Below are 13,843 nucleotides of genomic sequence, written 5' to 3'. Positions count from 1 at the left end.
GCATGAAACAGGTCTTGGCAATTCCCCTGAAGGCTCGACAAAAAGAAAAAGAAAAGAAAAAGAAAATGAAAAGAGAAAAAAGGACAGGTTGGTGCTAGAACCAATCCATGGAGCTGAGTGTGGAGGTTGGTGAGGTCAGGGGTGAGGAGGAGACAGTGGGAAGGACAGGGAGAGAACTCCCACACAAATCAAGATACGCCACCCTCTGTTTTCAGCTGGCTTGAAAAAGGGAAAGGAAAAACAAGGTAAATACCAAAATTTGGCCCCTCACAAGGGTGTCAGGGGTCTCCAGGGGTGGAGGGAGAGGGCTAGTGAAACACTGTTCACACCATCCTCTTGGTGGGCTCTTCGTAGCTTTGGCTAGCACTTCCCAGGTTCTCTGTGGCAGATGCAAGTAAGAGAAGTGGAGAGTGGGCCCAGAACTGCCATTATCCTCTCTCAGCAGGAGCTGAAACCATCAGGCAGCTCCACCGGCCTGCCATCGGCCTGCCTACACAGTCTACGACACAAACGCAGAACTCTTCCTCCTACACCTCTCGTGCTTTCCGCTCAGACCCACTTGTTCGGCCGCCTCCTACCTGATGATGCCTCCACCTCTCTAGGGTGTAGAGCCAAAAAGTGTCCTCCAGTGGCAACCCTTCAAACCTCCAAGCTTCCAGCATAGAAGCCACCCTGATGAGCACAGAGGCCCCCCCTCCCCCTGGAGCTGTGACAGGTTGTGTGAAGAAAAAAAAAAAAAAAAAACTCTCCTCCTGAGAAATAGTTGTTTTTTTCTCCTTTAAGTCCACTCCTGATGATCAGACAAAAAACAAGCTCATTTAAAGTCAGAATCTGTGGCTCACTTCAAGCTTCACTGTGCTCTTCTTATTAGCATCCTCCCAACACACAACAAAGCAACAGACAGAGAGAGAGGGAAATATAGAAAAATGGAAAAAACACACACGGTAATCTGCTGGGCTGCTTTTTTTTTTTTGTCTGTCCTGTGGTGCTGGAGAACAGCAATGCAGTCTCCTGCTTTATGCATGCACAGACTATACGCAAGCACACACTCTTTCTGACAGCAAATGCGCACACACAGTGAAAATAAACTGAATTGATTAATTTCTCCTCCTCTATTCCCCCTCTCCCTCTCTCAGTCTTTCTGTAGGTCTTTAATCCACTGCGTCCATAAGTGGTTTATCCTCTGCGTGGGTTGCCTTCAGGTTTCTTGCTTGCTGAAATAACATCCATCTATATGAAACTGTTATGATGTGTTGCGTCTGCTTCAGCATCTCCTGCTTGTCTCCATGTTTCCCTACGGAGCGCTGGCTGTCGCACAGTCTGCCTGCCTGCCTGCCTGCTGTCTTGGTCTTACAATCTCTTCTCTTCCTATTGCTGGATCTCTGTATCTCTCTCCCTCTCTCTCTGAGAAAATCTGCTCATTAGGGAGGACTGTTCCAATGCATCAACCAACCCATGTCCTCCTGCACAGTAGCACACTCCAGCTCTTAAAGAGATACACGCTCACCACATACACAAGCTTTTCTCTTCCTCCATCACCTGTAGCTTTTATCATTTACTCCTTTACTCTCTACCTTTATGCATCTTCCCTTAGTGTCAGCTTGTTGGCCTTATCTCAGAGTCTAAATATGACTTTAGTGGCAGTAACATAGTTTTTTTTCACAGATGAAATTTAAAGAAATGTTTTTTTCTTTTTAGAAAACACAGATTTTGATTTGTTTTTGTTTCCTTGATGAGAATTAGACAAGTAGATTGGCTGCACAAATTCCAGCAGGTGGGTACAGCAGTTCAGCTGACAAGACTGAAAACAAGGGAAAAGCTAGTTTAACAGTGTTTAAAGTTTACTAGTTAACATGTTACATGAAAGCAAGACTCCAGAAAGTTACTGCTTCTGACAGGAAATAGCCTGGCACATTACCCAAGTAAAACCATAGCATGCTTTTACCCCATCTGGTTTGCACTTAGTGGAAACATCACTTGACTTTCCACAAAACATTGACCCAAAACACAGCTCCAGGCTATGTAAAGGCTATTTGACCAAGAAGGGCTACATCAAATGACCTGACCTCCACAATCACCCAGTTGAGATGGTTTAGGATGGACCAAAGAATGAAGGAAGAGCAGTCAGTCCACATGTGCTCAGCTTATGTCAAACTCCACTCAAGGTTGCTTAATACATACAGAAAGCACCACCACGAATTTCCTCCAGTCTATCAAGTAGTCCAGGTTTATGATGTAATGGTAGATTGTAAGATAATAAGCACAGTTATTTGCACCAGTGTGTTTGTGCTTCATTTTGTGCAGCCCAGGGATATTTGTGTTTAATCTCACTACCTTGCTAACATTTCGAAAAAAACACTCTATCCAATCTCAGATAAAATGCATATTTCTGGCACACCTTACTGTGTGTTTGGAACAAAAATACAGGGTTCCTGTTTATGTTTACAGTTTTCTACAAGGATTTCTGTTACAAGAAACAGTGTCTCAGTTACACTGCAAAATCCACAGATCTGTCAATAGTGTTTATGGGAACAACATTTATGGAGTAGGATTAAACAGTGCCAAACGCAGTTTCTGGACAGTTGAAATTTAAGAGCAAAACATATCATAAAACCTGCATGTGAAAAACAACAAACAAATTCTGCAGCACTTTCACAGCCATTAATTCCAATTTTCAGGATATTAATTCAGCAGTTTAACAAATGAATCTCTTTTACTCATCGGTACACATTGCATAAACAGTAATCTGAGATGAATTTAAATTTTCTAAAAATACACAAGCGCCAGCTCCCTGAAATATATTAAATATTGAAGTTAGCTTTTCACCATTTGCATTAGGGTGAGAGGATATTTGAGGAAATCAGGTGTGTCAGGAGTTATTGCTGCTCTGTATGCAGTAATGACTCTGGGGGAAAAAACAGCAAAGACCTCCTTACTAATTAGCTGATACAGGTAATAAAAGAAATATGATGCTATAGGGAAATCCAGATTAAAGTTTTAAAATAGATTTTGTTTACTTATAGCATGTGGTTATTAGGGACATAAATCAGTTTCTGTGGTCTTTAAAATTAATTAATTAGTCAAATTGCCAGTCAGAGTTTTACAGTCAATTGCTGGTGGCTATTGACGGCTTTTGCTTTCACAGTTGAGGGTTTAAGGGCAACTCATCACATAAGGCAGAAAACCGATGCCCTTCTGCCTGCTATTGAGCTCCTGCTGTACATGGAGACATTTGCAGGTGAAGCACATCGGAAATCACAGGTTAGTCTTGAACCATCACTGAATCTCACTCAGATTTAAAAGGACAATATGTCATTTTGTTCTAAACCTACACTGCTGCCATGTTAGGGCAACATATCTCAGGAGCAAATATCCTCACAGAGGGGTAAGTCATGGATGAAAACTAGAAACTCTTGCCACTGATGTGACTCTGTTCATTCCATATTAAGATGCTAACTGGGTAGATAGGGCTGAAAAGTTTTTCTGGGTTTTCAAGGGTATTTCAGTAGCATTTAAGGAAGGAGGCATGAATTAACACCTTTGCCTTCTATCCTGGACCTAATTTGAATCTTCTGTGCCAGTGTGGATGCTGTAATGAATAGATCTCAGTGTGGGCAGAAAAGAAACACCAGGTGACACAAGTGATACTAATATCGCCCCCTGATGTGGATTAGCTGCCCATTAAGCCATTTTTCTTTTTCCTCTCACTGACTGAGCCCTATCTTTGCTTCTCACATCAAAGTTCCTCTAGCTCCATGCCCTCTTTTTCCCCAATTCAACACCTCCCTGCATCTGTCCTGTTGCTGGTGTTGTTCTTGTCCTTCTGTCTGCCAGTGTCTGGGAGAGCTAAACCAATTCCAGCCCAGATTACAGTAATAAAATCACTGTGAGGCTGCGGATTAAAGCTTAGGCCTATAAACACACTGGTAGTAGGGAGTGTGTGTGTGTGTGTGTGTGTGTGTGTGTGTGTGTGTGTGAGAGAGAGAGAAAGAGCTGGAGAAAGAGAGGGGGAGGGGAGGGAAGTGGACAAGGAAGAGAGAGGGAGGAAAGGTGAACAGGTGAATGAGAGGCCAGGTGGGGGATTTCCTGACCACAACAAAGGGATTAGGACTTAGAGAAGTTAGTAACGCAAGTGTGTGCACTCACAAATCCAGAACAGAATCAATTAGAGCTAAGGCGGCTCTGACACAACCGTGGATAATAGTTACTGGGTCATTAGAGATGTCACTGTACTGCAAAAAGCAGAACAGGGGCAATTACAGAGAACATGTGAGGAACCCGACGGGTCTCAATTCAAATTAAAAACATGTACTTACATGGAAAAGTAAATATTGCTACCAAAAAATCCATAGCATGTGTGACAGCTAGTTGAGAATCATTTAAAATCTAATTGTTAAGAGGACAATATTCATCTAGCACCAGTAACATTACTGCACCTACAATGGCACTTGTGAATTCTCTCGCTGGATCCAAGTCAGAGAGAACAGAGATTTAACTGGAACGTTGTAGTTTTGTACACCCACCCAACATTCACTCTTTAATTCTTATTATTTTTGGAGATTTGTGGTAAGGCTAGGTTGTGCTCAAAAAGAAGGAGCATACAGGGCGAAATGCTTATAGTTCTGCCAAACAGCCACGCTTGAAGGCGGGACAAAAAGCCTGCCTTCACAGAGGGGGTCGACATGTGATGACTGTTTAAATATGAATTACAGTGTGCACTCAGTCTCTCCTCTAAGGCATTGTGTTCCATTTATTTTTAAGTCCAAAATGTGGAGAATAGACAGTAGTTGTGTGAGGAATTAAAAAGAAACATGCTTACATATGACACATGCTTAGTTCACTGCCTGAAGTGGGGGTACTTGACAGATTCTCAGAAAAATAAAAAACAAGCTGTGTGACACCTTTCTAACCATTACAAAGGCCAGAGCCACCGTACAGGACCTGGCAATGACAGTCAAGTAGAAGTAATGCTGAATCTCACTTCAAATGTCCTTTTTCTTTTTTCCCCATCAGTCAGTCTTATTCAGCAGCTCCCAGTGTTGACACACCATCTGGACTGTCTGTACAGTGTGTGACATCTCCAAGCAATCAGTAAGTGTGCTCCTCTGGGTGGTTAATCATTGTACAAGGGTGCCTTGGAATTGTTTGCATTAACGACTGTGAACCTCCAACAAGACTTTGTATAGAAAGTAATAGAAACTAATGAACAGTGTAATTGCAGCGTATGCTGTGGTTCCAAAGGGAACTGAATGTTCAGGCCCTACTTTTGGCTACTCCCAAATTTTTAAATACGATGTCCTGGCTGCTAAAAGGGATTCAGACATCTTAGATAAAGACTGTATTAAAACTAAGTCTGACAGTTTATTTTTCCAATATTGACCAAATAACAAAAAAAAAATTTCAAAAAATTATAAATCTTGCTCTGCCTTAGACTACCATACCTGTATTCTACAAGTTTCCTTCTTACACAAGTGACGTATCTCTGACGAGTACACTATGTGCCCCCTCGTCAGCAGTGCAACCCAAAAAAAAAGTCTTTAGTTATTTATAAAATCTTTTTTTGTCCCAGAGTTAAAGGGGGTTGCAGGAAAAGGGGGGAGGGGGTAATAGGGGCTGTGACGGAGGGAAAAGTGAATGAGATGAAGCCACTCTCATTCTCACCCATCTCTCTCTCTCTCTCTCCTCTATTATTCATCAGGCCCTTCTCATCCGTTGTTCAGCATACTGAGGGAGGATAAAATAGGTCACCGAGGGATAGGCTGATGCTCACACAGTGACTTATGTCTTCCCTGACACATTGTAACTCGCCCTCTGCTCCTTCCCCGCATCCCTCACTCCTGTTCCTCTTTTGTCTTGTCACACCATCTTCATCACCTGCTCTCTCTCAGCCTTCCCCTGTTCTCCATCCTCTGACATCCGTCCCATATTTGGATGATGTAGTTTTTCGGCTCAGCACACCTTCCTCTCTCTTTCTCTCATCCCAGTCTCCTCCGCTCTTGTTGTAGAAAAGTAAAACAAAGACACAGGAGGTGTGTTGCTGCTAACTATCTGCAGGGGGCACACCAAGCCACTGTTGCAACAGATCTTGCTATAGGAAGGAAAGATGTAAAATGGAAAAGCAGCTTGAATAGAAAACTGAAACCCAGGTCATGTTTTTAATTCAGCTATATTGCATGGAGTACTCTCCTCTACTTTCTACCATTAACAAGACATAACAAATATGTGATAGCAGCTGATTCTTAAAGTGATTTTTGTCATTTTTAGGTAAAGCTAACTAAGGGAGCAGCATACTGGTTAGCACCGTCACCTCACAGCAAGACGGTTCTAGGTTTAAATCTTGTTTGAACCTGGGGTCTTTCTGTGTGGGGTTTTCCAGGTACTCCAGCTTCCTCCCACAGTCCAAACGTATGCAGATTATGTTGATTGGTGACTCTAAATTGCCCATAGGTGTGAATGTGAGTGTTTGTCTGTGTGTCAGCCCTGTTATAGACTGCGGATCTGTCCATGATGTACCCTGCCTCTTACCCAACATCACCTCAGACTGACTTCAGCCCCCTGCAAACCTGAAGGGTAAACGGTAGATGATGGATGGATAAAAACTAAGGACAACAAACTCATGGATATGTTCATTTTTTCTGCTTTTTCAATAATGTTGGTTTTACTTTACCAAATTGCTAGAAGCTCAAGAAGTGAGCTGTGTCAAATCATTCTCTACCAAGGTGACTAACTGCACTGATGGAGACGTCCACCAGCAGACAAACCTTATTTAGAAATACACAAATACATGGTTGCGATGCAAAGTTAATACCTCAACAGTTGCTGTATAAAATGTAATATTTTACATTGACATATTTCTCACACACACACACAGACACAGACACACACAAAGTTTGGCAAATTCCACTACTGGTCTTCATAAAAGACTTTAGCCATGGCGAGGGCAACCTTGGCAACCTTTTTGTCCTTTGTGTCGGGGCCCATGTTACCACGTGCCAGTCCAATCCAGTATTGCTCTGTGCGGATCTGGTAATCTGTCACTGTCTCCCCTTCCTGCACTGCTGGATGCTCTTCGTCATCTGGAGGACACACATACACACACACACACAGAGGTTAAAGGTGCATTTTTAAACGTTATGGTCAAGTTTACTGAGAGCAGCTGCAATCCAGCTGGTTTTGTGCCAAATCTGACAATACAGAGAGAGGTCAGAATGCCCATTGGCTAGTTTGTTTACACAAATCAATGTAATGCCCTTTTGATTTAGCAATGCTACAATCATCTTTTAGGGACACACACACACACGCACGCACGCACGCACGAACGAAGCTACGGATACAGATAATTCACAAAAATCTTTGCAGTAAGAATGATGCAGACTTTATCCAGGCAAAAGATACTATTTGCAGAATTGTGTGAAAGGTAAAATTCTGTGTTTTCGGAGCTTGACCCATATTAGAGAGTAAGAGCCTGGATTATAGCTCAGGCAATATTTCTGGGGCAGATATCTTTAATGTTTAAACATCTGATAATATTTTTGGTTCCTATTTATTTTAAACTAAAAAAATATATATATATATCACTTTGATAAGGATCCAGTTTTTTGGTTCATGCTAGAAGACTCTAGCAACAGCAGTGTCTTAGCACTGTCATTGTGAGCATGTTAACATGCTGATGTTGGCATGCATTCTCAGTGCTCAAAGCACAGAACCACTGAAGTGGCCACAGGGTCCCTGTGGAGTTCTTAAACTTTAGCAGTGCTCCTTTTGAGTGGTTTCCTGTTTGTCTCCCCTGACTTATACAGTATGTGTTTGCTGACTCTTGTCAGCAAAGTTCTATGTCAGAACTAATATATCTGTGAGGTGTTATTTTTTAATATTTGAGCAAAGATGCACATACTGCATGAACAGTCACATACTGACATCATACAGCTCTCATTCCAGTGATGTTTCACATCTGTTCGATGAAAAAGACAAATACGTGTAAGACAAAAAGGAGCTGGATAATTGCTTACCTTCCTCATCCTCACTCTCTTCCTCAGACTCCTCCTCTTCCTCCCCTTCTGCTCCTTTCGCCACCGCCGCCTCCTCCTCCTCCTCGTTCTCTGACTCAGATTCTTCCAGCCACTCTTGAGTCTCTGTAAATAAAGGATCATAAATCTAAATGAAACCTCATGCCCTTCTCGCCCATCTTATCATCACTCCAACTCCTCTCCTGTGGCTCCACACTGGCTGCCTTGAGGCTACGTGCTGAGCCGACACTGATTAAATCTCAGATCATTGTGTCTACATGTCTTTGTGACCCGCTGACTCACTTGGATCCATTTCAACCAGAACCTCCCACTGATCCAGCTTATGGAGATCGAGGCAGTAAAAGTCATTCAGGGTAAACTGGCGGTCGCCAACCTCAAACATCCCTCCATACAGGAAGAGCTTGCCCTGACGTACTGCTGCCATGGCACTGGACCTTGGGCAGGGCTCCACCAGGGGAGCGGAGGCTGAACCTGAGGATACAAAAACCAAAATCTGAATAGGAAATCAACAGAATGGTGAGCACCTGAACATAAAGGAACTAAAATAAGGGCCCGTGTACCCTTTCAATATACTTTTTCATATTTTAAAGTTTTAGTGTGTGCGATCATGCCTTCATCCTCCTCTTCTTCCTCCTCCTCCTCCTCTTCCTCCTGAGCTGCAGGGATCACTTCCTTGATGGTCATCACTGTGCCGTCCTCAGTGACAATCTCCTTGATGACCTCAGTAGGGCCTTGAGGTGCTGGCTCCTCCCCGTCGTCCTCCTTCTCTGCACCCTCTTTCTTCCCTCTTCGTCGTTTCTTCTTATCCGTCTTGTTGCCCTGAGCAGACGGACAAAAACAGAATAATAAACATGAAATGATTTAGTTGTACGGTAAGGATGCCAGTCAGAACATTACTTAGCAAATGTCAAGGACAAAGGATTAAGTGAAGGTGTCAGAGAGCAATCAGACTAACTCACATGAATCACTCATCAGTTGAATATTTTACAGAAGTGCCAATCTTTAAAAAGCAAATAGAAATAATGTTTATTTACATTAGTTTCTTATCGGTTGACTAATTAATCAACTAGTTGCTTCAGCTTTAAAAGCTAACTCAGCACCAGGAGAGCCGCATTTCTCTGCCCTCTCTTGTCCAAAAGCAGCTGCACTTTTGTCCACACACAGCAGTGAGGTCACCAGGTATGGACACCTCCTGGAATACACTTCAACAAGACTGCAGCAAGGTGAGAAGTTAAACCACCAGAGGGCAGACAAAACAAGAACTGCTTTCAAGTTAAACATTTCGAAAGTAATATAAAATACAAATTTGTTCAACATTGGCGAGCAGACTGCTGGGTGTGCACAACTATAAAACAATAGCCTGATGGCAGATATGTGAAAAAAAAACGTAGCTAACAGTCGGACTTAGAATGTGTTTAGTAGGATTTAGGCTGTGTTTGATCAAGTGTTTGATGATAAGGAAAAAACAAAATGATAACCAGCAAAAACCTGCAAACAAGTATCGAACTATTCATTTAGTAACTGGTGAACACAAGAAGAACATCACAAAGATACAAAGAAGGGATGTTCACTCAGTGGGGTATGACTGAAGTTGATGTGCCATATGATTTTCCTCCTAATGTTCCATCCATAAAATGCAGGTAAATCATGGCCTTGGAGCGTACCCTGAGCAGGACGGGGAACCAGCGGTTCTTCACTGTGTCATAGAGGTATAGGTCATTGTAGAAGTCACCTTCCAGTGTCTCTTCCTCTTCCTCATCACACACACCGCCAAAAAGCACCGCCCGCCCCGCTGGTCCCACCGCCATAGAGAAGCCAGAGCGAGGAGGGGGCTTGTTACCTGCAGGGCTCAGCCTGGACCATGACCACTTCTCTGGAAGAGGCAACCAAGATAAGTCAAAAAAAAAAAAAAAAAAAAAAAGATCACAGGAAGGACAATGGTTGGATGATTGCTATTTATGGTACACTGTCTTAAATTATGCTCTCTGTCACAAATAGTTTTTTACCTTGGCCCTCTTTACCCTCTCGCTTCAGAAGAAACATGTCAGAGTGGATGCTCCCCTTCTCTACATCCTTCTTGACTCTCTAGATAAACACAATTTATAATATATTAGCAATATGGCGTGGCACACATGTAACTATAGCATCAGAGCACATACTCACCAATTTGGAATATCCCCCGTAGATGATGACACCTGTGCCATCGGGTGTGCAGGTCATCTGACAGGCAGAACGTGGGGAAGGGGCAGAGCCAGATGGAGTGAGGCGTGACCATGAGAAGGTGTCCAGGGAGAAAGAGAAGACATCATTGTAGTAGATAAAATCCCTGCATGGGGGAGGAAAAAGGATCAGGAGAGAAACAGGCTGAAACTGAGTGAAAACAGAAAACAACTGTTGACTTTATGACCCGTTTCAGGAACAAAACAAAAAGATGTTCAACTTTCATAAGAGTTAAAAACTTTGAATTTCAACACATTTGCCAGTACAGTGCTTACAAAATGTTCCTGTTTTATTATCCTTATACCAGCTAATACCAGAGAGGTCAAAGATCAAGCTGCTGTGTACAGGGTGGTCTGTATGGTATACTTAAAGCTTCATTGATTGATCACTTTGTGGGAGAACTCTACAACAAGCTGAATATCCCAATCCCATTGGTAGCTTCAAGACAGTGGATGCCTAATACATTAGTTAAAAGCTGCCTATTTACACAAAATGATTTTTGAACTGTGAAATGTTTGACTATGTTCAGTATCAGGTGGTGTACAGCGGGTTTTCACTAAAAACATCTAACTGTTGCTGCTGAAAACAAGGTCAGTGAGACCAGTGAGACTGAATCCAAACAACAACATCACAGGCAGTAAAACCAAAACGACGTACTCAAAGACACAAAAACACTACATATCACTAAGGCAAACTGGTAGTCATGTCACTACAGGTTACTCCTTTCACGTTACTTATAGACACCTGACCCACAGCGAATAGAAAAATATGGATAGAGAAGACATGCCGTCTCTGCTTTAAAGATTTGACTATTTTTCTTATTGTCAACAATGAGCCTCTGAAATGACCATGGAAATTATATGCAGCCTTCACCATAACCTGTTTATGGAGGGAGGGGTGGTATTCAGTACTTCTCTGCTTACTTGGTGCTCTCATGGAAACCTCCAAACACCAGCAGCTGTCTCTTGCTGAGGACCATCCGGTGGCCACTGCGACCTGACGGACCACCAGGTGCTCTGAAAAAAAAAAAAACAACATTGTCTGCTATATTGCTAGAAATAAAATGTAAAGTAAAATGCACTCATGGGAATCGTTTTACCTAATTAAGCTGGAACAGTATGAAGCCCTATATTTCCAACTAATCAAATCAAATGCGCATTACAATACATTTCATAATGAATTCGTTTTTTTTAAAAACAGTATTTATTGTCACCCTCAGACACTCAGTCTGCCGATCATTACTACCATCTATCCAGCCTTGTTTATTGTTATATCTGTTTTCGTGACGCTGTGAACATACTTGATGTTCTCCCAGGTGTGTGTAGCTAGGTGAAGCACCCAAAGGTCCTTGTAGTGGTAGAACTGTTCGCCATTTGGAGAGGCAAACTCTCCCCCAAACACCCAGAGCTGGCCCCCACCCTGGGGAACGACAACAGCCTGAAGGGAGTAAGGGAGGGAGGAGTGAGACAGAGGTGAGGTACAAGGCTGCACAAACAGAATGAGGTAAGAAGGTCTGATGTCCTCAGAGTTAATTGGCATTCTTGTAACAGGCTGTCAGCCATGATGACACTGCTGATATGTTTCAAAATATCTCAATCTCAGCAAAAGCAGTGTGTCCCCTTGTGGCTGAAGGGAGGTATCACACCATTGGTAACAAATTCAAAGACTTCCACATGAAATGCCACCTGATCTTTGCTTCCTTTGCTGCTGTAAATTAAATACTGGTTTACTGGCAGCTGTGTTATAAATCAAGACAAGAAATCCACTTTGTTAACTTACCTGGTGAGAGCAGCGTGGTGGAGGTGCGTTGGGGATCTCTGATTTAACCCAGCTGTTTTTTTTGATGTTGTAGAAAAACAGATCGTTGTATAAGTACGTCTGGAAAAGGACAACAAGGTGTTTACATTCAGAATTTATTGAGCAGAATCTCCCCTGTACTAAAACTCAGGAGCTCAACATCATAAGTGGTTTGTGGAGTGTGGCTGGAGAACAATGACTGACTGACCCATTCATTCAGTCTTTCGCCTTCAAAGACATATTGGGAAACTTGGTATTCACAGTGAAAGGTTTCATGAAGTGTTAGTGTCGCTTACTACCTTTTGTCCATTGAAGAATTCGCCCCCGAACAGGATGAGTTCATCTTTCTCAGGATGGGCAGACAGAGACGCATTCAGTCTGAAACGCATGAGGAGACATCAGAGACTACGACAAGCACCAGGTTTCCACTGGCTTAACTGTGCTTTCCACAGGACATGTGTCTCTAAAACAAACTTCTGAGAGGATCAATAAAATCTGAAGCTGGAGAAAGTGATGCTGTCCTTCACCTCGGTGGTGGAGGTGCACATGCTGTCTCTACAACCTGCGTCTTCCTTGCATCCAGATTCTGAAACTCAGCAATTAGAGCCTCCAAATCCTCCTGCAGACAGGGGCGAAAAGAAGGGACAAGGACAGAAACATGAGGCTGCAAAAGGTTTATAGAAACCAGCTAACGCAGTGAGTAATGTTTTAAACATTAGCTTGGGCTGAGAGCCGAATTAGCCTGGACTGAACAGCTGGATAAAACCTGTTTTCACGCCATAATAATAATAACGCATTTAAAAAGCTAAACATAAGCGCAGGGAAGGTTCTCATTAAAAAGTCACGGAGTGTTTTTACCTCCTCTCGTTTGGACCTCTTTGAAACCTTCTTCTCCATTTTCGCAGCTGTCTTGTCCGCCCCCTTCACCTTTTTTTCTTTCTTGCCTTTTTTGCCCATCGCTGCCGCGGAGACAACACGACTTTTGTTAAATTCCTGGAATTTATCGGTTATTTGGATGAATTTAGTCTCACGTGGAAGTTCAAACAATCTCGCGTGCCGAACACCGAGTGAGATTTGCTTCCGGCAACAAACATGACGTGGAAATGAAACAGCGACCTCTGGCGCGCTGGATGATACAGAGACATGGCGGCTGACAGCACATGTAAACATCTAAAATGGTCTGATAAAGGCAGCTTGCTGTGCCCTGACTGCAGACGCACATGTTTTCTGAAAACCAGTGGTTACCTCAGGACATTGGGTAATATTTGTTCTCAACAAAGAGCAGAGAAGAAAAAAGGCGAAGGCAAAAAATGTTACTACACATATATATAATGTTTGGTTCATCACCAAATGATATACCCTTTAGGTAATGTGTATTCACAGAACAACTTTTATCATCCAACACAACCTTTGTGACCTCATTAAGTAAATAACTTAATTTACACAGCTTTGAAATGTCAACAAAAACAGTCGACTTTGTAAAATTGAAGAGCTTTTTATATGTATGCCTTAAGAGTGGGTCTAGGACAGCAAGAAGTATGCTTTGCATGTGTCTATAGTCCTTTAATCTAGGATGGACTATGGACGGATCTTGTCTTTTAAGTGTCCCATTGTGTGTATGTTTGAGCTGCATTGCTTTATAATGACACAGATAGGAAATGTAAATGGTTTCCATTAGATGGATAGAATTTTTCCCAGCTAAGTTATATTTTGTAAACATAAACTACGTGTCATAAGATTGATAATTCATCTGGTTTTTAAACAGCTCATGTTGCATGTTGACTGCCAGTGTCAGTATG

General features: G+C 42.5%; 1 protein-coding gene across 1 annotated transcript; it reads right to left on the bottom strand.

Annotated features, from left to right (window-relative positions):
* Positions 1 to 4,725: 4,725 nt before the first annotated feature.
* klhdc4 (kelch domain containing 4) lies at positions 4,726 to 13,115 on the bottom strand. The gene is made up of 13 exons (XM_026312294.1): positions 12,903 to 13,115; positions 12,572 to 12,663; positions 12,344 to 12,422; positions 12,027 to 12,125; positions 11,548 to 11,684; positions 11,171 to 11,263; positions 10,191 to 10,353; positions 10,034 to 10,112; positions 9,692 to 9,900; positions 8,639 to 8,846; positions 8,310 to 8,498; positions 8,010 to 8,132; positions 4,726 to 7,076 (listed from the first exon to the last, which is right to left on the bottom strand). The coding sequence occupies exons 1-13, from the start codon at positions 12,999 to 13,001 to the stop codon at positions 6,904 to 6,906; spliced, it is 1,743 nt and encodes a 580-aa protein (XP_026168079.1). The 5' UTR covers positions 13,002 to 13,115; the 3' UTR covers positions 4,726 to 6,903.
* Between the last annotated feature and the right edge of the window lie 728 nt (positions 13,116 to 13,843).

This window comes from Mastacembelus armatus, chromosome 6 (assembly GCF_900324485.2).
Source record: "Mastacembelus armatus chromosome 6, fMasArm1.2, whole genome shotgun sequence".
NCBI lineage: Eukaryota > Metazoa > Chordata > Actinopteri > Synbranchiformes > Mastacembelidae > Mastacembelus > Mastacembelus armatus.
The sequence above is the reverse complement of the archived record's forward strand: the minus strand, read 5'-3'. Positions and strand labels throughout refer to the sequence as shown.